The sequence below is a fragment of the Mustela nigripes genome, chromosome 2 (assembly GCF_022355385.1).
Source record: "Mustela nigripes isolate SB6536 chromosome 2, MUSNIG.SB6536, whole genome shotgun sequence".
NCBI classification, from domain to species: Eukaryota; Metazoa; Chordata; class Mammalia; order Carnivora; family Mustelidae; genus Mustela; species Mustela nigripes.
The window spans coordinates 3,627,301-3,649,280 of NC_081558.1; the positions used below are offsets into that span (position 1 = coordinate 3,627,301).

A 21,980-nucleotide genomic window follows, 5' to 3' on the forward strand; every position below is an offset into this window, starting at 1 on the left:
CGTAAGTCCGGCCCTTGACTGCAGCGTTAGTAAGAAGCAAAGGCCGGGCTGGAACCCAGGCTGTCCAGCTGCAGGCTCCCATGCACCCCAGTACGCAGCCAGCCCCAAGGATCATGGTCCTTCCTATCCAGCCACACCCCATGGTGTGGCAGAAACAACCAACCCGTCCATCTCTTCCCTGCTCTTCCCACCTAATGGCACGGCTGCCGACCGGACCTTTCTGGCCATGGCTCGGAAGCCCGGCCAGGTTCCCAACACCAAGGACCTGCAGCTTTATTGGAGAAGCTGCCTGCTTGCACTTCTCCCCACGCCTCAGCTTCTACCAGTGGACCCCAGACCAGAGCCTCCTCTCACTTTGCAGTCAAAACGTTCTGGCTGGAAAGTCAGCCACGGCACTCGAGAGCCTCACACTGCAGAAAACCGGCCATTGCTAGAAATCAGGCTCTGTGCCCCAGAAACTGTTAACCATCTGCACCCTAGAAGCTGTTAACCAGCCTACCTACTTGCCAGATAGGACGGCTCGGACCGAGGACGCTCCAGATCCCGGCTTATCCCAGGAGTCTAAAAGCTAGGTTTCTGGGGTTACGGACGCTAAGTCTGTCGCAAGTGCTGCTGGCCGTTCCCCACACTGTTTCTGTAACTTTCCACCATCGGACCAAAAAAAACAATACAGGTCTGTCCACTTAACCTCCCAGGCACAAGGCTCGGGAGGAAATACCACCCGGAGGGTCTAGAACGGAGCGTTCCAGGATCAAGGAGCCCAGATGCCGTGGGGAGGCTGCTTGCTTCTGGTCTCGCCCTCAAGACTGTGCCTTCTACCTTTGGACCACCAGCCAGCCCCGTTCTGCAGAGCTCGAAGGTGCCGAGGCGCGGGACGGGCTGGGGCCTGCGGGGGTCCCCGGCCGGTGCTTACCGTCCTCGTCGGTGCGGATGACCACGGGCGAGCTCTCGGGCCCTGGTCCCACCTCTGTGTGAGCGACAGTCGTGATGCGGTACTCGGTCCACTTGTCCAGCGCCTCCAGCAGGATCTGAGTGGTGGTCGGGGGGATGCCGTTCACCTCCTTGGGCTGTGGATCCTCGGAGCCCAGCGGTCGGTAGTGGACGCTATAGCTCACCAGGGCCCCGTTGTGCGTTTCCGGCGGCGGTGGGCGCCAACTTACCAAAATGGCCGTGGAGCGCGTGCTGACACATTTAACGTCTTGAGGGGGGGCGGACGGTTCTATTGGGGGGGGGGGGGGGGGGGGGGGGGGGGGGGGGGGGGGGGGGAGGGGGGGGGGGGGGCGGGGAAACAAAAGATGGGAAAGAGAAAATAAAACAGAAGATGATAACAAACAAAACAGAACCAAACCAAAGGGAAGTCGAACCCAAAAGAAGCGGGTGTCAACCAAAGGTGAGATGGACAGGTGGGCATGGGGGCCGGGAGGGCTGGCCAAGAACACGGGCTCGGCGCCGGGGGCTGTACCTGCCCGGCATGCAAGGGGGTCCTGGGGAACAGCAGGAACGTCCCCCTTCAGGAGAGCTATCGTGGGCTCGGCACGGTGCTAGGGGCGTCACGGACTAACGGAAGAAGCATCCGTTTGCTGAACCCCTACTATGTATGTGCCAAGCACCACGCCAGGTAATTACATGAAAAGCCCCATCTATCAGGCATCTACTGTGTGCTAGGCATGGCACTGAGCTTTATAGGATAACAGTAAATGCATTTATTTGCTGAACACCTACTGTGTGCCAGGGGAGTAGGGCTGCCAGGGTAAAAGCAGCAAAAGTCCCATTTATTGGGCACCTACTGTGTGTCAGACACAGTGTCAGAGCTTTACAGGTTGACAGCAAAAGCATCTGTGTACTCAACACCTGTTCTCTCAGGGGTCCTGGAGGCTACCCCGTGGCTTACTTCAGCTAGGACCACCCTCTCAGGCTCACCTGGGAGAAAAAATAATGTCCACGTCTTGAGCACCTTCTGTGTGCCAAGGTCTTTACAGATCATTGTTCTTCCAGCACCACACCATGGCCATCACAGATTAATGGCCAAGTCTTATTTATTAAGGACCTACTATGGGCTGGGCATCGCTAGCCCTTCGAAGAGAAAAACACCAGTTGCCATTTACACAGAACCTTTCCACACTAGGCACTTTATCAGCTAACAGCAGTAGTCCCCACGGAATGAGGACCTACTACGTGCCAGGCCTTACTGAAAAAAGCCCCTACGTAATAAACACCTACCATGTGCTAGGCCCTGTGCTAAGGGCCTTGTAGCACATTAATAGTCCCCACTTCTTAAGCACCTACTGTGTGCCAAGGACTGTGCTAAGGGCCTTCTATGTAAACGCTAACAGTTTTCACTTCTTGGGCACCTACTATTTGCACACGCAGGACCAAAGGCTTTGCAGATGACGACATCATGTTCTGAGCAAAACCTGTGTATATGAAACCACGCTAGGCCCCCTCAGACGGACAACGGCTCTTATCTGAGCACCTACTATGTGCCTAAAGCCAGGCCAACCTCCTTCAAGAAAGCACCACCTACAGAGCACTTACTGTATACCAGCTGTTCTATCAAGGGCTTCACAGAACAGCCGCAGCCCCCGTGTTCCGGGCACCAGGAAGCTTCTTATAAACAACTGATGGCTTCCGTTCATCGTGTGCCAATTACGTGCTCAGAATTAAAAGAGCATTTATGAAGCACCTACTGTGTGCCAGGCAGTGTGCTAAGTGCTTTGTTAAATAGCAGCGATAGCTCACACACATAAAGCACCTACTGTGCGTATTCGGGGCTTTATGAAAATAACATTAAGCCCCCATCTGCTCCGCACCTACTAGGAGACTGTATTAAAGCCATTCACCCTGTGCACACCCCATAACCTAGCCCTTTACACTCAGCATGTGTCCCCTCATGGTATGTCATTTAATTCTTAAGATGCATAAATGGCCAGAACTATCACCCCTCCAGCCTCACTCCACATTACCCGCGGGGAAATCAATTTCAAAGCCCAGCTGCCTGGTCTTCTATGATCATTGCTTGTAGACCTACTGGTCTACTGGTCTACTGGGTACCAAACCCCATCTACCCTGGGTGCTTTTTGCACATCACCTTCCACTTCACAGAGGAAGAAAACGGAGGCCAGAAACAGCAAAGCTGCCTTGCCAAGGGCATGGGACTAGAGCCAGGATTTGAACCCAAGCTCAGCTGTTGTCCAGGGGCCGTCTTGATTTGAGAATGGGGACTTAGACCTCAGCCTCGGTCCAGCTGAGAACGGCTGGAGCCATGTGACTTCAACTGCCCATGGCTCCTGAATTTTTCTTGCCTGCAGGGAGGCCCAGGGAGGCCACTGGCTTTGCTTCAAGGCAAGCCACACAGAACACATGTGGCCTATGTCACACATAGTGCCTATGTCAAGGCAGACAGAACCCCTACTACCATGGCAGCCCATTTGTTCAGTGAGCACATGTCTAGAGAGTACTTGTACGTGCATACTGCCTGCCAGGGCCACCAGAGGAGAAACAGAGGGTCCTATTCTATCAGAGACCTCAGACTACCAGACACCTCAGAGGCCTCTCCAACGGCTTACTTCAACTAGAATGACCCTCCGGCCTCACTTAAAGTGAAATGCCGACATCCCCTCCTCTGATACCAGACAAGTGGGGCCCTCTCTCCCATTTCTTGACCAGCCACCCCAACCAAAAGTGCCTGGGGGAATCAGGCAGGAGTGGGAAAACCAACCAAAGAACGTGCCGGAAGGAATGGATTTGCTGAGAAAGGGGGAGAAAAAATAAAATCAAAACCATAATAAAATAAGAAACAACAGTGATGGTGATGATGATGAGAAAAACCATAATAAAAGAAAGAAAGACGCCTTCCAGAAAACTCCCAGTCTGGTTACCTACCTTCCACTCTTCAACTGCTAACTTAAAAGACTTTCTTACGAGGGAGGGAGTGGCTGAGTGTTGAGCTATAAGGCCAGACCGAGCTCTGGGTGGGTCTCTGGACGCAAGCGGGCCCAAGCCCTGCTCCGGCCCCCAGCGTGGGTACGCTGCAGTTCCAGACTGGCGCCGACGAGGCGGGAAGGTGAGACGGTGTGGGGAGACCCACGGCTGAGTGGTCTGGCCTCCACCTACCCTTGAGTTCAGCCTAAGAAGCCCGCCGTCCCCAGGGGGATATGCCTGGCCCTGAGTCTTGCTGCCAGTTCTCTCGGGCCCCACCCGTCCTGGGATGAGAAGTGGGGAGTACCTTCTCCCCCACTCCCTGTCCTGGGCCGCCCCGGAGGTTCACGTGGCTGGGCCAAAGCCGCTTTCTTGACGACCATGGAGGCCGCCTCCTTCACAATCCGGCCCAACCTGCGTGACATCTTGGGGAGGTGGGGGAGGGTGACAGACCCACGGACAGGCACTGGGGGCCCACCCTGCCAGCTTCCCCACTTCTGGGCAGGCGTGGCTCTTGGCCATGGTGTAGAAAGCTTGCGGAGTGTGGGGGGGGGGGGCGTCTCGATTTGGGCTCTGGAGTCCGTGTGGCCTAGAGCTACTAAGGCACAGGCTGGTGGTGGGGGGCACGCAGGGTGAGCCGTTTTTGTGAACCTGCTTGAGACCAGCGCGTACTCACCTTCGCGGCACTTGTGCCCATCTCTCTCACGTGGCCGCCCGAGCCACAGGACACCCTCACTGATCGCCTCACGCACAAACACGCCCAGACGCCGGGGAGCTGCAGAGCGCTCCGCTTGGCACAGGGGAGTAGGGAGGAGGGAAGGGGGCTGGGGGTGGCAGAGGTGCTGTGTCTCCGAGGCCCCTGATCCCAGCGGCTCAGACCCCCAGGCCCAAGCTGCCGTCACTCGCAACTGACCCGTGCCCCCCCCCCCCCCCGGGCCCCCCCCCGGGGGGGGGGATGTGAAGGTCTGAACACCAAGGCTGCTTCCGGAACAAGGCCTGCGCTGTGACTGACTGAGAAGGGGGAGGGGAGGCGGGGAGGGCCACGGCAGTGGAGGCCACACTGGGCTAGGCTGAGCGCAGAAGAGGGACAGAGGGAGGAGGGGAGGCAGGGAGACAGCGGGGTCAGCGGCCTGCCTCGGCCCTGAGCGCAGAGCAGGCAAGCAGGGCGGCGTCGGGGGCCACCATGCGGCCCGGAGCCAGCTGCCGGCTGCAGTGTTCTGGCCAAAAGGTGACTTATCTGTGACAGGGAGGCAGGGTGGGCACAGCAAAGAGCTCCAGGGACTCGAGAGCCTGTCCTGGGACCTGCACCCCCTCCCCTCCTGCTCCTGCGCCTGGCAATGGCGGACCAGGGGGCCAAGCCACCTGGGGAGGCGGCGGGTCTCTGTACACCCATGAGGTCTGGGAATGACCGCGTGTGAGCTGGGACAGCCCCGAGGAGCCCTCCCGAGGCCTAGGAGTGGGCACAGCGTGGCTGTTCCATGAGCCCCAGATATAGGGCAGTAGGGGGGTGGGGGCGGGGAGGAGAGAGAAGGTGCCGTCCACACCTGGCCCCGACGTAGGGGGCGCACCTCGACCCCCCCAGGGCTCTACGCCCTGGGAGCCCGGGTGGGGGGAGGCGGGGCCTGCGGGAACCCCCAGCGCAGCGTGGGCGGGCACGTCGGAGGCCGGGCGCCCCCCACCCGCGGCGGCGCGGCCAGGGTCAGCGTGCGCCGGGGCCCCCCCGCAGGGAAGGGCGGGGTCCGCGAGACACCTACTGGACTGCAGTGTGCGCTGCCGCACCACCGAGGTGAAGGCGCCCAGGCCCTGCACAGAGCGGGCCGCCAGACGGAAGGCGTACTCCGTGTTGGGCTTGAGGTCGTCCACCACGAAGGCCGTGGCCGGGTCGAAGGTCCTCCCCACCTGGGTGCGGGGCGGGGCGATGGAGACAGGCAGAGGCAGAGACAGACCCACGGACAGAGACAGACAGATGGTGAAAGAGACACAAGAGCAGGAGAGACAAACGGAGACACGGAGACAGAGACAGCGAGAAAGGGCCGGAGACACGGGAGGGATGGAGAGATGCGCAGTCCGCCGCAGGCCGGGCAGGGGGAAGAGAGACATCCGGGCACCGAGTCAGCAAGTCCGGAGGGCTGCCGCCCGGCCCCCCCCCCCCCCCCCCCCCCCCCCACCCGCACCCCTGTACCGTGTTCTCCCCCAGCCCCCGGCCCCGTACCTCTCTGCCGTGGTCGCCCTCCCGGAACAGGAGCTCGTACTTAATGATGCTCTCCTGCCGCGGGGGGCTCCACGAGAGCCCGATGCTCGTCTCCGACTTGGCCTCGGCCCTGAAGTTCATGGGCTGGCCTGGTACTGTGGGGGAGGGGAGAGGAGGAGAAATGGGGATCGCCGCGGAGAGGTCCCCTCCTGGGGCGCCCAACGTGCCAGGGGTCCCCAGAGCCCCAGGAAGCTCAGCAACTGCCGTGAAGGCGAGGCTGCTCGTTCCCGAATGTTCTCCACTGTGCTTCTCTTCTTTGCCCCGGGGACCCACCGCAACTCCCCTATGCTCTCTGCTTCCCCCAAACTGAACGACAGAGAGACTGCAGGGGTGATGTCTCAAAACACGGAGTCCCCATCCTGCGTGTCCTCTAGCAGCACAATTCTGACCCTTTCGCCCTTTATTTTGAGCAGCTGCTGAGCCTTCTCGGCTTTGAGGTTCTGAAGCCTGAGCCGGACCAGAAAAGAAGGGAAACCCACAAAGAGCCGGGGCCCCACGCACCTAAATGCCCAACCCTCCAACCCTGCCCCTCGACCTGATCAGCCAGGTGGCCAGCCCACTGCCTTTGGGCGGACACCCTTTCCCTTTATAATTTCAAAGCAGGTGGCATCTGTCTCTCGGATGGGAACAGAGTAGGGTCTCTCAACCTCAGACACAGCCGCCAGGACCCGTCTGCACGTCCCACGGTAGCCCTGTGGCCTTGCCAAATCCAGTTTCCCAAGAGAAGACAGAAATGGGAGACTTCTGGGACAACTTCCTGCGTCCGAAACGCTAGCAGGAAAGTATTTCAAAGCATCCATGCAGGATGAAAAACCCACCTTGGGGCCTGTAGGCAAGATGAGCCCGCTGGAGGCTCGGAGGTACCTGACTGCCCGCCCCCGCCCCGCCCCTGCCCCGCCCCCTCCTCTCTGTTTCCACCACCGGATTCCTGCTGTCCGCCCCTCCCACGGGCACCTCACCTCCCTGCTGTGTCTTGACCTGGATGGGGTCCGAGAGGGGCCCGTCGCCCACAGAGGTAAAGGCCAGCACGCGCACGGTGTACGTCTCGTCCTCCAGCAGGCTGCCCACGGTGGTCAGCAGGCTGTCGTCCACGTTGTGTTTCTGCCAGTTGCCTACGGGGTGCTCGGGCTCCATGGTGTAGTAGATGCGATAACCCCGGATCAGGCCATTGGGCTCCACGGGCTCTTCCCACTGGATGATCATGGTGGTGGCACTGAGCATGCGGGCCTGCACGTTCCGGGGGGCGCTCGCTGGGGCCTGTTCGCCTGTGCGGGTGACCACCGACTCACTGGGGGGCCCCTGGCCAATGGAGTTGACAGCGGACACCCAGATCTCGTACTCCGAGTTGGGGCTCAGGCCACCAATGCTGTAACGCGTCGTGGTGATGTCCTCCTTGATCTGGTAGGGCCCGTCTTGGCTTTTGGATTTATATTCGATGACGTAGTAGGACACCGGGTCTGGGTTGCCGGAGTCCCATGTGATGGTGATGCTGGTGGCTGTGTTCTCGGTCACCACGGGAGTCCCCGGGGCCTTGGGGAGAGCTGCGGGTGGGAAGCACGGTCAGGGACGCGGGCTGCAGACCCCGAAGGCCGCGTGACTTTCAGCCAAACAACCAACCTCGCTGCACCTTGACTTCCTCGGCAGTGACCACAGGCCTCATGACCTGCCCATCCCATCTCCCATAGCGGGGTTTGGTGAACTCTGGCCCGAGGACAGGGCTTGGCAAACTCTGCCACAAAGGGCCCCACAGTAACTATTTTCAGCTTTGTAGACCAGGGAGTCTTTTGTTGAGACTATTCAGCTCTGCCCCTGTGGCCCCAAAGCTGCCATAGACAAGACACAGGTGAATGGGTGTGACTGTGTGCCAATAAAACTTTATTTATAAAAACAAGTGAAGGGCCAGATGCAGTCTGCAGGCTATCTGTTTGCTGCCCCTGTTCTAAAGCTAGAAGAATATTTGGGTCACCTCCCTCTGAATTTCACCATGAACCCGAGACACCAGGAGAACCTACAGTCCTCCAGCCCAGCCCCACCTCTCTGAGTCAGCACAGTCCATTTCCTTCCCTTAGAAGCATTCTCCATCTTCTCTGGCTTTTTCCTACTCAACTCTAGATCTTTCTCTGACCAACTTTCCTGGGAGGTGAGACCTTTACTCTAGGGGTCTGAACAGTGCCACGGGATCCCCGTCACAAGCCCAGGGAGGCTCCATCACATCTGCCTGGCTACGTGGCCGTCTCCCACGCTGGACTCTACGCTCGGCAGAACGAGACCGTGCCTCGCTCCAAAGGGCTGGGCCCAGAAAAACACCCAACCAACAAATATCTGTTCATGAGACAACGGTCCCCTCCACAGCCACGAATGACCACGAATGGGAACTCAGAGCTTTCCCACCTGTTCCGCCCAACCCCACGGGCCCCACTTACATTTCACTGTGATCTGAGCCACGGCCTCAATGACGCCCAGGCTGGACATGGCCACGCACGTGTAGTTGGCGGAGTCCTTGACGTCCGTGAGCTCCAGCACGTTCCGACCCACGGGCATGTCGTCCTCGGGCGTCAGGTCTTCGGCCCCCTGCATCCACTTGACGTACGGCATGGGTGAGCCCACGGCCACGCAGGTGATGTTCACGTTGCCACCTGGCATGATCTCGTGGCTCATGGGCAAGATGGAGAATCGTGGAGCCACGCGACGGACTGGGGGTGGGTGGCGGCGGGGAGTGGGGAGGGGTGTAGGGGGGGGGGGCGGGGAGACAGGATGCAGAGAGGACAAAGAAAGAGAACAGGAAGGAAGAAAGAAAGAAAGGAAGGAAAGAAAGAACAAAAAGGAAAAAAAAAGTGGAAAACAATTTAAATATAAACAGGGCTGTTTCCTTCCCCCCAGCTGAAATTTTTTTTCTTCCAAATGAAAAGGAAACAAAAAAACCAAATTAAAAAATCAAATTCCAACACAAAGAAACCAAAACTTCAAAGGAAGGTACTTCACAAACAATATATAGAGAGATATATCGATATATAATAAAAAGAGACATGAAGCATTATTTCATAGCAACAGGGTTTCAGAGACCAGAGTGGCTGGTCACAGCACAGTTACGAACACAAAAATTTATCAGCTGTTTCTCATCTTTGCTGACAGACGTGGCCTCGGGGAGCAGCCCCTCCGCCCACTCTCCCAAGTGGGGAGCTTCGGAAGATTCTGGCTGCCAGTGTCTGGGGTGGGGGGCGCTGGGGGGGGGGTGCTCTGGGGAAGCTGGACGGGGAGCATCCCGGAATCCGACGGCACCGGGAGGCAGAGGGGGCCGGGACCTCGGCCCCCCAACCTTGTCCCCTCTGGGGACTCAGGGGGCCCTGCCCACTTCCCGGGGGCCCTCGAGGAAAAGATGAGAAACTCTAATGAAATTTTTGTGGTTTTGGGGTTTAGAAACCCTTCTAAAAGCTTCTGTCGGATCTGACAAGTTTCCATTGATAGATGCAGCTCTCAGAATCACAAACAGCATGCAAGAGAGGTTGGTTGAGAAAGAGAGCGAGGCAGAAGGAGGGAGAGAGAGAGAGAGAGGGAGAGAGAGAGAGGTAATGCAAGGGAAGAGGCCTGGGTTTCAGGAGCCTTCAGTGCACCCTCGTGGGAGCCAGAGAAGAGAGAGGAGCCACAGGAGAGACAGAACAGGAAGACAGGCCCAGAGAGAGGAGGGAGCAGAGACAGAGGAGGAGGGAGGAGGGGCCCACTTCAGTGCTGCATATTAATTCTAGCGGATGTGACCCAATGTGACACATCACATTGTCACATCACAGCCCTGGCAGAATCATAAATAGGATATCAATTAATAATAACAATAACAATAATAATAATAATAATAATAATAATAAAACGAGGGAATGAGCTTGAACGTTGAGAAAACAGGGACATGTTCTGTGCATTTCTCAGCGGGGAAGCGGGTGCAGCCTTCTGTCCCAATCTCGCAGACCGTGAAGGCGGCAGGAGGCATTTCGGGGGCTCCCTTTTCGGAAGCTGGATGGGTTTCGGGGTCGGGGGAAGGGGCGGACGCTAACGGCACCTGAACTCCCACAAGGCACGGCTGCCCACTGATGTTTAACTGCAGCAGGAGGGAATTGGGGGGACCTAGTAGATCCTTTGAGCCCGAAAGAGGGTGTCCCTGGCTAAAACCTTGGGGGCCATGAGAAGTCACGTGGGTGGGTCCCCAGCTTTGGGCGGGTCAGGGAGTCTTGTCTCGAACTACAGAGATGAGACTGGAGATTGAACAAGGCTCAAGAGGGCCACAAAATGGCTTGTGGCACCCTGACCTGCCTCGGATTCCACACGGTATGGGTTGGGGGGGGCGTGGCTGTCGGGGGTCTGGCTTGCCTTACAGAGTGGGGGCTCCAGGGGTCAAAGAGAAGCAGCCTGGCTCCTGAGCTAGAAATCCCAACCCCTGCTCCCTGAATCCGGATGGCTGGAGGCAAAGAGGAGGGGGCAGGACCGTGGGGGTTGGGGGGCGCAGGGCAAAGCAGCGGCAGCCCTTCGGAAAAGGAAGCCCCACGAAAAGTCCAGTGTCACGTTGGAGACGGGATGGAGGAAGTGGAAGGTATCGCTGAAGGGGAGGAGTGGGGGTGCGGGGTGGGGGAGACAGAGGGGCCATGCAGACAGACTGGGGGTGAGGGGCAGGGCAGGGCACCGGGATGGGGGGCGGCTCTCTGGCAGGGCGGGGGGGGGGGGGGGGGGAGTTGGGGGAGAATGGGGTCTGGCCAGCCAGCGGACACGGTCCAGGCCAGCCGCCGGCATCCACAGCGAGGCAGGAGTGGGATGCCCGACGCTGCGTTGTCATGGAAACAGAACACGATGGGGATGAGCGTGGGGGAGCTAATTAATCAAGGACAGAAAACGGCATCGACGTCCAAAACAAAACCAGGAGGAACAAATGAAAAAACAAAGTGGAAAAAAAGAGGAAAAATCCGAAAAAAACCCCCAACCAAACAAAAACCCCCTCTGTAACTCAACACCCAAAAGCAAAAAAAGGGGAAAAAAACCAAACCAAACCAAAACAAAACAAAACCGAAAAAAACCAAAACAAAACAAGAAGACATGGAATGTGTGGGGCTGAAAATCGGGGTCTGAAAGGGAGGAGGGCTGTGACTTCCCCAGGGAGGTGCCCCCCCGCCCGCGGCAGAACACAGGGTCCAGCCTCCTTGCCCAGCACTCCAGAACCCAGGCTGCGGGTTCGAGGTGGCCATGGAGGGGAGATCCTCAAAGAAGAACCTTCGGGACAAACCAGCCCAGTCCTCGTCTCAGACAAGCTGAGCACACAGCCAGGCAATTCTTCCCAACCTCAGAGTCTCACAGAAAACCTCTCCAGGCAGAGGTGGGCGAGCTGATGTAGTTGAATAAGCCCGATGGGCCTTGGGGAGGTCCTTCGGGTGCCTCGATTTCTTCATCTGTGAAATGGAGCTAACTGGAGACATGCTCAGAAGGCCATTAAGTCAACTGAGGAAAAGCCCAGCACACAGAGGGTACTCAGCCTGGGCATGGGGCCAGCAACATTTCCTTCTGGCCTTCCAGGGTTGGGCAGAGGGGGAAGAATCAGCTAGATGCTCTACCTTAAGGGAGTCTGGGATGAATTCGTTAAAAAGGAAGCAGAATTCCTGTAGACTCCCCATGTCTCTTTATCCCTTCCGACGTGGTGTGGCAGGAATCTCTAGTGCCCATTTCGTGGATGAGGCAGGGGAGGCTCAGAGAAGTGATAGAGCCGGCTGGCAGACACCAAGAAACTGGTGGGGCCAGAGCTCAAAGCCAGGACTGCCCGGTCCCTGAGTCTTCTCTCGCCATGGCAAGTAGCAAGAATTACAGCCAAGTGTCTCTTCTTGGCACCTGGCTCTTGCAAATTCATGTGTCTTTACCTTCTGGGGACAGCAAAGAGTGCAAAAGTACCCCATCATCTATATATAACTATCAACTGAATAATAACCAGGGACCACCAGTTGAATACTATCCAGCAGTCATTACAACAAATGTCCAGAAGCCATTAGTAAGATACTCAGACAGAAAGGGATTATTGGAATATCAAAAAGAGTAAGGGCTAGCTTTAGGATTTGAAGGTTAACGATGAGCCAAATTTATCCCCGTGTAATAAGGCTCAACATCTTGGCCCACAGATCCCAGTCACATCTGAACTTATCTTAAAATATCTGGAATATACCTCTAGCTTTTTTCAGAAGCACGGACAAGCATCTATCTTGAACACATAAAAGACCTGAGGTATAGGATTGCTAATTCTAAGTCTACTAAATGTGGAAGGGCATTTATCAACAACCGTCATTTTAGTGCTCACAATCCTGAACATGGCCAGCAGCCACCAGTTAAATGGATCTGTCAATAGGATGTAAAAGCTGACAAACTCTGCCTACGGCTTTCTCATTCACCTTATCTGCTTTGAAGGGTAGACTGTAGGAGGAGGGCTGGTTTGCCACAAGTTTGGGGGGATCACGTCCATCGGCACTAGGTGGCTCAGAACCCCCTTGGGGGTTGCATTAAGCCTCCGGGCAACCTTCCAGGCAGCAAGGGCGGGTGGCTGACCGCTGTGTTCTGCCCAGTTTGGTGCTGACACCCACCCACGACATCTTTCCACCCCTGGCTGCAAGCTTGAGGTGCGGGTTAGAAAGTAAGGTGGGCACAGAGCCCACAGGACGGAGTGGCCCCACGGGACCCCCGCCCCCAATTACCGACCTGAATGGAGGGTCCAGGCAGGTTATAAGGGGACCACACCAGCCTTGGTCCTCAGCACGCTCCAGCTGGCTCTCGTTTCCAGCTCTTCTCGTCACCGAGTAGCCGGGGGTCCCAGCGGGGAGGACCCGCATGGGTGAGGGGGTCAGGAGGGTGGGCGGTGGGGGGGTGGCAGGTTGGGGGGGGTGGGTCGCTTCAAACCCCGATTCACATGGAAAAACAACTCAAAAACCGTCAAAGCAACCGGGAGACGACCCCTCCCCCAGGCAGGAAGAGGCAGAAACTCAAAAACCAAAGGGGGTGGGGTTCGGGGGAGACAGGTTGGGGAGGGTGAGGGAAAACTCAAAAGTGAGGTGGTCTGGTGGAAGCACTAGGTAGGGAACCCGACAGTGTCAGACATCTCAACGATTCGGCAAGCCGCAGCTCCAGGGAGGGAGGGGGAGCTCTGCCTGGCATTTTGGGGTGAAGGGAGTTGCGGGTACCCCTCCAAACCCCAAAATGAGGATGCGGGTTGGGAGGGGGAGAGATGCCAAGAAGTTCCGCAGCCCCCACAGGCTCACCGAAGCTTAGATTACACCGGTCCTGGGAAGGGAGGGGGGTCCGGGCCTGATTCCGAAGCCCGGTTCTCAGCCCCTCTGTCGAACCCCAGCCTGTGGCCCGGGGGGCGGGGCGGGGGGGCGAGTACAGCCCCGTGGCCTGCCTTGGGCATCTTCCTGCTCCTGCCCCCTTTCTGCCATCCTGCCGCCTCCTCCCTCCCACGGCCAGCTCCCTCCGCCGTCAAGATAGCGTGCAAGGCCTGGAGGGACCTGGCTGGAGCCGGGCCCACGGGCTGACCAGCAGCCTCGGCAAGCTGTTCGCATTTTTAGCTGGACGTTTTGCTACCACTGTCGACACTGATTTTATTTTCCTTTTTTTTTGGTACCCTCTCCCTTGCCCCACTTTTTTGGGGGGGAGGATTCTAGCAGAAGAATGGGATTGACATCTTGCCAATTGAATGACTTTCTCACGCCCCCCTCCCCTTCACTGCGGCCGCCAGAGACGTGGGGCTTTCCAAATGACAAGGTGTAATCTAATGTTCCCCTCACTCCCCCCCAGAACACAGGAAAGAGCAATGCAAAGGGTGTGAGGCAGGCAGCAGGCGAGAGGGTCTAGAGCTCAGTGTTCCTGCAGAACGCCCCCTCCCGGCCGCCCCACCCTGGAGCCCCCTCTCCCCTTGGGATGACGGTGGGATGAGGAGAAGGGCTGGGTCCTATCAGGGTCCTGTCCGGGGTCTTGGGGGCGGGCAGGGGGAGGCGCGGCCAGGCGTGATCAGCAGGAACTGGGGAGCTCACCAACATACCCCAGTGCAAGCCTTTCTGGAGCTACCGGAGGCGGGGGGGGGGGGGGGGGGGGGGGGGCGTGGCTGGAAGTCAGGAAAACACCTAGAGGTCCTACCCACCCGTCTGACATGGCTCCGGGGCCAGAGGTTTAATTTTCAAAACCACCTGTCCTGGGGTGTCTGGGTGGCTCAGTTGTTAAGCGTCTGCTTTCGGCTCAGGTCATGATCCCAAGGTGCTGGGATCGAGCCCCCACATCGGGCTCCCTGCTCAGCGGGGAGCCTGTTTCTCCCTGTCCCTCTGCCTGCTGCTCTGCCTACTTGTGCTCTCTCTCTCTCTCTCTGTCAAATAAATAAATAAATAAAATCTTAAAAAAAAAAAAGGACGGGTCACAGAGAGAGCTCTGGGGACTACCCGGAAATTGGGGCAGGCTAAACCCACTGGGCATTCAGTCTGGTTCCTGGGCTCAGAAGTCAAGACCTGTCACTGAAATGTCCCAGCCCCACCTGACCTCCTCCCAAATCCTAAAGGTATCCTGAGTCCCTGGAAGGCGGACCGCTCTTCCCCATGCCCCCAGCTCGCTGCAAGTTCTCCAGGCCGGCTCTCACGCCGTCAGGCTCACCAGTTAACTGGGTCCCGCGCGCCATGGTTCAACGATGCTACGTCGCTAGACCAAGGGGTAAAGACACCACCTTTGGCCACTAAAGTGAGATCCTAAAGCTTTACAATGTTGAAGAGACAAACAAGAAAATTAACAGCCAGGGAGAATGAAAGTGCACCCCCTTCCCACCTTGTCAAAAGCCTGAGCTGCATCTTCCCCAGGGGAGTTCTGGAAGTAGAATGAAAAATGGGGCTCGGTTTGGACATCGTGGTGGGCCTTTGCATCACAGAGATCCGTTTCCAGAGGGGAAGGGCCCCATCTGAACATCCTGCCCCTGGAACCAGCCAGCAGGATCAGCAGAAGTGAAGCTGGGTGACGGGGAGTTAGCTGGGGGCAGGGAGTTCAGGGAGTTCAGCTGGGGGCAGGGACTCCGGGAAGCCCCCGCTGCGGCTCAGGCTGCCCTAGCAACTATGCAAACGCTTGTAGCTTTCAGTGCGGAACAGGGCAGGTGGCCCCCCTCTTCCGGCAGGGCTGGTGCTTCTTAGCAAGGTAGCTCAGCACCTGAACTGGGCCTGGTTTTTTTTCTTTTTTTTTGGCCTCTTGGACTCTCTGGCCACCGAACTCTCTGGCAGAGTGACAGGGGGCTCTTGGATGGCCACTGATCTCACAGAAATTGGGTTGGAACCAGGAGAAAATGAAGTCACAGTATGGGTTCAGAAAAAAGCACCAGCAAAAAATGAGATCTGAGCACATGAATTCGCTTCGGCCCTACAATTCTTTTCAGAGCGGTTTGCCGTAGCCGTCTTACTCCAACAGCGGATCTGCAAGGTACAGCATGGGCCAGATGAAGTCCCCAAAGGAGGGAAGGGACTGCTTGACCTCTTCCCTTCTCTGCTCTCCAATAATCCCAGCAGCGATCTGTTAGGCGTCGTGCACTACACAGGGCACTTGAGCGTTAATTAGCTCAACAGAATCCTCCCAACTCCCCTATGAGCTAGTGCAGGGATGACCCTTCTTGAGCAGATGAGAAAACGGGACCCTGAGGTATCTGGTGTCTAGCCCAAGGTCACACGGTCCAGGGAGGGGCAGAGGCGGGGTCTGAATCCAGGCGGGCCAGAGCCCAAGACCCTCGGTAAGCTCTCAGCTCTAATTCTCTGGGACCAAGCTTTGCCGGAGGGGCTCAGAGACCCTCTCCTCTATTTTTTGGAGCTCTTCTGTGGGCTAGCCTGGCAGCTCTCATCCTGGGTTCAAAAGGAGACAGGAGAAATCAATCTCTTCTTACTGCATCTAAGTCCTCTTGCCCTGGACTTCCCAGTAAGTGGGAGAGATTAGGGAAGGAAGGTGAGCGACAAGAGGGTCCCGGGAAACGGTGGCCCCAGTAGCCTGGCCTCGTCTCTCAACTTTCACCTATGTTGGTTAGTCAGCTGAGGGGTCAGGGGCTAGAAGTTTAAATTTTTTTTCTTTTTTTAATTTGGGGTTGGAGTGGTTATGCTCGAGGGCTCGCCTTTCTTCAGGGAGGGAGAAGATGGGAGTCAGCATCTCCGAATCTCCAAAGGTTTGCAGGACAGAGATGCTCTGGTAGGGGTGGGGAAGGGAGGGTGGAGACAGAGAGAGACAGAGACAGAGAGAGGGAGAGAAAGAGAGAGTGAAAGCGAGGGAGAGGCAGGCAGTTGGAGAGCTGGGGAGGCAGAGAGAGAAGGGGGAGAGGCTAGGTCCAAAGTTCCCCTGGGTTTTCTCCAGAATTCCACAGTTCTGATGCTCGGGTACTCAGAAAGTGACCGTGCTGTGTTGCTGGACAAGACTCCCGTGATTGGGGCCGAAGCCCGTGAGGAGGTGGAGGGAGCGGCCAACGTCGCCTGCGAGGCGAAGGCATAGCACTGACGGCGGGATAACAGCCTGTGCCTTTCTCCCGAAGTCGGTCATGCTACATTTCCTGACAGACGGTTCTGGGTTTGTGCCCACGCCAGCTGCCATCTTGAGTGCGGCCGATGAGCCAAGCATGCATTGTTATGAGAGGATGACCCAATGTCAGGCAGCCACTTCCCACATCTGGACTGCCGCTCTGGTGAACAGGGACTCGAAATGCTGGTTGCCCACTTAGCTGCGCTTCAAAGGCCTGTTTTCTGGGTCATTTGGGAGAGAGGGAGGCAGTCTCAAGCCGAGGCGGAAAGGCGGGAATGTGTCTGCTTCAGCCCCCTTCCAACATGGCTACCCTGGGAGGCTGAGGTGTCGGCTCTGGGGCAAAGGGGCCTGGCCAGTGAGGCCGGGCAAATGGGGCTGCTCTCCCCACACACCCCACCATCTGTCTACGTCACCTGCCTTGTGCCCTTGAGCCCGGGCGGTCACTTTCTGCCCCAGCATCCCAGCTGTGGGACCCCTACCGCCCCCCCCCCGGATGGTAGCTGGGACAGGAACACTGGCTTTTAAGTCACAATGCGTTTGGAGAACAACCACAGAACAGCTCAGCCCAAGGAACGGAAACCAAATAGCACGTAAACACGAGACAGAACCAAAGACGAAACGCTCTGGGGGAGAAGGGGACCAGGGTGAACGGGGATGGGAGGGGGAAAAAAAACGAACGGATCGGTTTTTCCCCCCCAAAAACAAAACAAAACAAAACAAAAAACCAAAAAGAATCGTAATAATAATTAAATGAAAGAAAGAAATACGAAGGAAACCAAAGGAGAAAAACGGAACAGGAGACGAGAAAACACTCCAACAGAAGGCGCTGGGAATTCACCAAACCAAACCGACAAGAGTGGCATGCAGAGAAATTGTTACATTCTCCCAGCATGCATCAGGCCCAAGTTACCATGACGACGAGGAGTGCAAAAAACTTAGCAACAACATTACCAACGGATGCATAGAGGCGACCACAATGCAAGCATCGCATGTGTGCGGCCGGCCCTAGGCCGGGCTGGGCGCGGCTGAAATTTTCGTGTCTTTCTGGGTTTTTGCTCTCGCTTGGCGGTTTTTTGTTTTGTTTTGTTTTGTTTTGTCCGCTTCGTGCTTACTACTCGTATTCCGTCATTTACTGACTTGTTAGCTCTCTGGCTCTCGTTTTCCGTGTGTGTGTCGGCGTGCGTGCGCGCATGTGCGTGTCTGTGTGCGTGTCGTGTGTGTGCGTGTCACTTTCGGAATGTAAAAATGTGGGTAAAGAAAGTAAAAAAGAAAAAAACACACCAACCTTCTCGAAGCTCTGAGGGAGGTTATGGGGGTTGGATGCAGAACACAATGACATGGGGAGAAGAGAAAAAATAGGGGAGATACAGAGAGTAAAAAGAGGACTTCCCAAGGCTAAAAGCTGCAATAGTTTGTAGTTTTTTCTTTAAACCAAAAAAAAAAAATTAAAATTAAAAAATAAAAAAGAACAGCAATGACCTTTTTTTTCTTTTCTTGACATATTACATTCGTCTTCCACGATTTTTTTTTTTTTTTTTTTAAATTCATTTCTGGAGCGTCTGAGACCCAGGCAAAGATTGGGAGGCTGGACCCCCCAAAAGATCAGGGGCTCATGCTGGGGGACCCCACCTCCAGGGGAATGAGGACATGGGGGGTCCCCCTCCCTTGCTGCACCCTCGCTAGAGGCCTCCCCCCCACCCCATGCCTGCTGTCCACGCGCTCTCCTCGAACCCTGCCAGACTTACACACCCCCATCCCAGGTGTTTGCAGAGAAATAAGCAGGTTAGACGAAGACCAGTCAGCGGGAGCCGTGGACGCGCTAAAACTCACCAGCGGTGCCACAGCAGTGGGTCGGTGTCTGCCCCCTGCCCACCCCTGCGCCCACACCCCCGTCCCCTCCCCGCCACGAGGCCTCCTCCTCAGAGACAGATGTCAAACCCAAGGTGCAGAACCAAGGAGCTGCTTTGGGGGGGGCCTGGTGGGGCTGTGCTCGGTGGGGACCAAACGGGGAGAGTCTGTAGTGGGGGATGGGGAGGAGCTTCCCGCCTCCCAGCTGGAGAATGGCGGGGGGCTTGGTGCCTCGTGTGGGGGAAACTGAGGCCCGGAGACGTGTGGGTGCGGTCAAGGACACAGGGCCCATCAGGGCAGTCCCGGGGCTCGAAGGGGGGCCCTGTTTCCTGGCGGCAGAAGCTGTTTCTGCCACGGATCTGATCAGAAACAGCCACGGGGAGGCGGGAGAGGGAGGAAAGCAAAGGGAGGAGGAGGAGGCAGGTCACAGTTTCTGGAAGACCCGAAGAGAACCAACACAGGGCTAAGAGGGGTTGACCCAGGCCTCTGGGTCAAGGGGAGGCTCCCCCCGCCTCCGGCGCCTCTGAAGGGACACCAAGGGTCTGAGAAGGAAGTCCGTGTAGACGCTCCCCAGGGCCGCCTTGGGGGATGGGGGTGGGGCGCTGGGACAAGGACCCGGTCTCCCGGGCATGACGAGAGCGACCAGCCTCGCTGGCGTGCCGTGCCGGCCGCGGCCTGACGGGGTGCCGAGCCCCAGGCCCGCGTGCCTGCCGTGGCCCCGGCCTCGCTCGGGCCGACACGAGTCCTGTCCTGAGGGCGACCAGGAGACAAAGAGCACCGGGCTCTGGGACAGCCGAAGGTGCAGGGGCCGGCGGGGGGCGGCCTCAGAGACCCCCCCCCAGCTCCTGGATTGAGGGCGCTGGTGGGGGGGTGAAGCGGGGAGCTACGAGAGGCCACGGAGTCTGGAGAAGCGAAGCAAGCACACAGCAAAGGGGGGGCACGGCACGACACACCACAGAAGCCGACTCGGATGGGCGGGCGGGGGCGGGGTGGGGCGGAGGCCTGCAGGCTCCCCCAGCCCTGTGGGCCCCAGACTGACCCCCTTGGCCCTGCCCCGTTCCCTCCTGCCTCCCCGCCAAGTCCTACAGCCCCTGGGGTGTCCGTCCCAGGCACGGGGGTGGTGGGGGTAAGCAGCCCCCATTGTAGAGGTCAAGAAACTGAGGCCCAGAGACGGACGCCGCCTCACCCAAGGTCCTGCTGGGACCAGGGGGTGGGGGGGGGCCCTCCTGCTCGGGTCTGCAGGGAACAGGGGAGCCCGGAGGCTGTGAGCCCAAGGAGGGAGGGGGGAACGGGACAGGACGGATCCCTGCCTTCGACCTGGACACGGCGTTCCCTACCTCGTACGTAGAGGTTGGCGGGGGAGGAGTAGCGCACGCCGGCGCTGTTGGTCGCCACGCACTCATATTTGCCTTGGTCCGTCTCCTCGCTGCTCTCGATCTGCAGGGCCCCTGGGGGGAGAGGGGAGAAAGCCTGGCCAGTCAGGGAGGGCCTGGGCCTGGGCCGGGCAGGCTGTCCCAGAGCCCCGCGCCACCTGTCTCTTGTTCAGTCTGGGCCAGAGAGAGGCAGATGAAAGAGATGAGTCAGCCTGGAACCCCCGGCTGGGCTGCGGGTCCCCTGGCTCGTCTCCCCACCGCCCCGCACTCCAAGCCTCGCCCAGCACCAGCCTAAACGCACTGTAGTGTCCCGCCAAGCCCTCCGTGCTCACTGGGAAACCAGGCGGAGCACCCGGCTGGTGTTTTAGAAATGACCGCCAGGTTTAACTGCGGAGCTGGCGAGGCACGTGGGCCCTCCAGGCAAAGGGGACTGAGTCGGCCTTCATAAGCCTCAGCAGTCATCCGCGAGACCCTGGGGCCTCGGGGTGGCCCCAAGAGACGTGCAAGTTCAGGAAGCTGGGGGTTGTCCCCCTGGTTTCAGCCGGTGCCCATGTGTAAATGAACACGGCCTGGGCTCCTCGAGTGCGTGTGCAATGACAGATCTCAAAGCCGGCAGCGCCCATAAAGAGATGAGGTTGCCTTTCTTTAAGCCTAACTGAAACGTCAGGACTGGGCTCCCTCTCACGTTAGCTAAGGTGAAGGATGTTGAGATGACACACATCAGGTGTGTTTGAAATCAAAAACTTGGACTAAAGCCTCCTGCCCCTGAAACGGATTGAAGAGGAACTTAAATTTCCCCCTGGATTCCCCCAATGTCATCTAAGCAAGTCCGAATCCACCCACCTGCGCTAGAACCACGGGCCTGGATTCAGGATCCTGGTGCTGAGGAGTAATCAAACGAACTTCCTCGAGAGTGTTTGCGACTACGGTCCTACACCCAGGGCCATGGCACTCCCGGGTTAATGGGGGAGACTCTGCGAGTGTTTGAAACCAGCGATCTGAATGAAAACCTCGAATACCCAACAAGCCAGGATCAAAGAATCCGATGGTCGTGAGCAAATAAAACTTTAAAGAAGAAGCCAATTGCCTCAAGTACCCTTAAAGTCACGGGCCCCAATCAAAGGTCTTAATGCCTCTGAGTATATGAAATTAGGGCTGATTTCCCCCCTCTCTGTTTGAAACCACAGGCCCAGATCAAATAGGTTCCTTCCCACGAACACAGAAAAAGGAACGAACCTTCTCCAGACTGTGTGAAGGCACGGGCCTTGAGCAAACATCGCCGTGCCCATGAGTCAATGAGAAGGAAGCTAACATTTCCCCAGGGATTTCGGAGACCACACGTCTGGAACAAATACTCATTTTCACAAGTAAATGAAGCGTACTGAACCTCCTTAAGGATGTTTAAAATCACAGACCTCAGAAAAGACTCGAACACCCACGAGTAAGTAAATATGAGGCCAATGCTTCCGCAAGTATGTTTGAAATCAAAGGCCTGGGTCACGGTTCTCGTTTTCATAACCAAGGAAAACGGAATCTGAATCCCAGGTATCAGAGTTCCCGGCACCAGGAGTCCGAAAATCCAGTCCAGGCTCCCAAGAAGTCCCCCTTCCCAGCTGTTCGTGGCCGTCCCACGGCAATGACGTGGACCCACAAACGAGGGTCCTGGATCAGGTTCTTCGGGGACTACGGAGGCAGGCTCCTCCCCCACTTCCCCACGTTTCTTCCTTTCCCCCCACCTCAAGGCTCTGAGGAGCAGCAGGCAGCCATTACTGTGACGGCCCAGAGAGGGCCGGGAGCCTGCTCTAGGTCACACAGCATTCCATGGCAAAGCCAGGACTAGACACGGACTCTTCCCTAGGGCTCCCACCCAGGCCTACTCCAGTCTATTTTTCAGCACAGGTGGGGTTGGCCTTTGAGACTGCCTGTCTCTGCTCCATCGGGCTGGACCCTCAGATCTGCAGCATGGGAAGACTGAGGCTGGAGAGAAACAAGTCTGTGCACAGAGCAGCAATCAGCGTCTGGCCCCCAGAGCTCTGGGGGGACATGGGACGTACAGCCCCTCC

General features: G+C 57.5%; 1 protein-coding gene across 13 annotated transcripts in view; it reads right to left on the reverse strand.

Annotated features, from left to right (window-relative positions):
• The window catches only part of PTPRS (protein tyrosine phosphatase receptor type S), a 92,946-nt gene that overhangs the window by 19,453 nt on the left and 51,513 nt on the right, over positions 1-21,980 (reverse strand). For 9 of the 13 annotated variants that reach the window (XM_059388742.1, XM_059388737.1, XM_059388736.1 and 6 more), the window contains 6 exons: positions 19,882-19,992; positions 8,593-8,862; positions 7,129-7,710; positions 6,131-6,264; positions 5,673-5,817; positions 914-1,219 (listed from right to left, as the gene is read on the reverse strand). In XM_059388742.1, coding sequence (XP_059244725.1) covers positions 914-1,219; positions 5,673-5,817; positions 6,131-6,264; positions 7,129-7,710; positions 8,593-8,862; positions 19,882-19,992 — 1,548 coding nt within the window. The remainder of the gene's footprint in view (positions 1-913; positions 1,220-5,672; positions 5,818-6,130; positions 6,265-7,128; positions 7,711-8,592; positions 8,863-19,881; positions 19,993-21,980) is intronic. The other 4 variants (XM_059388741.1, XM_059388739.1, XM_059388740.1 and 1 more) reach the window with 1 other exon arrangement.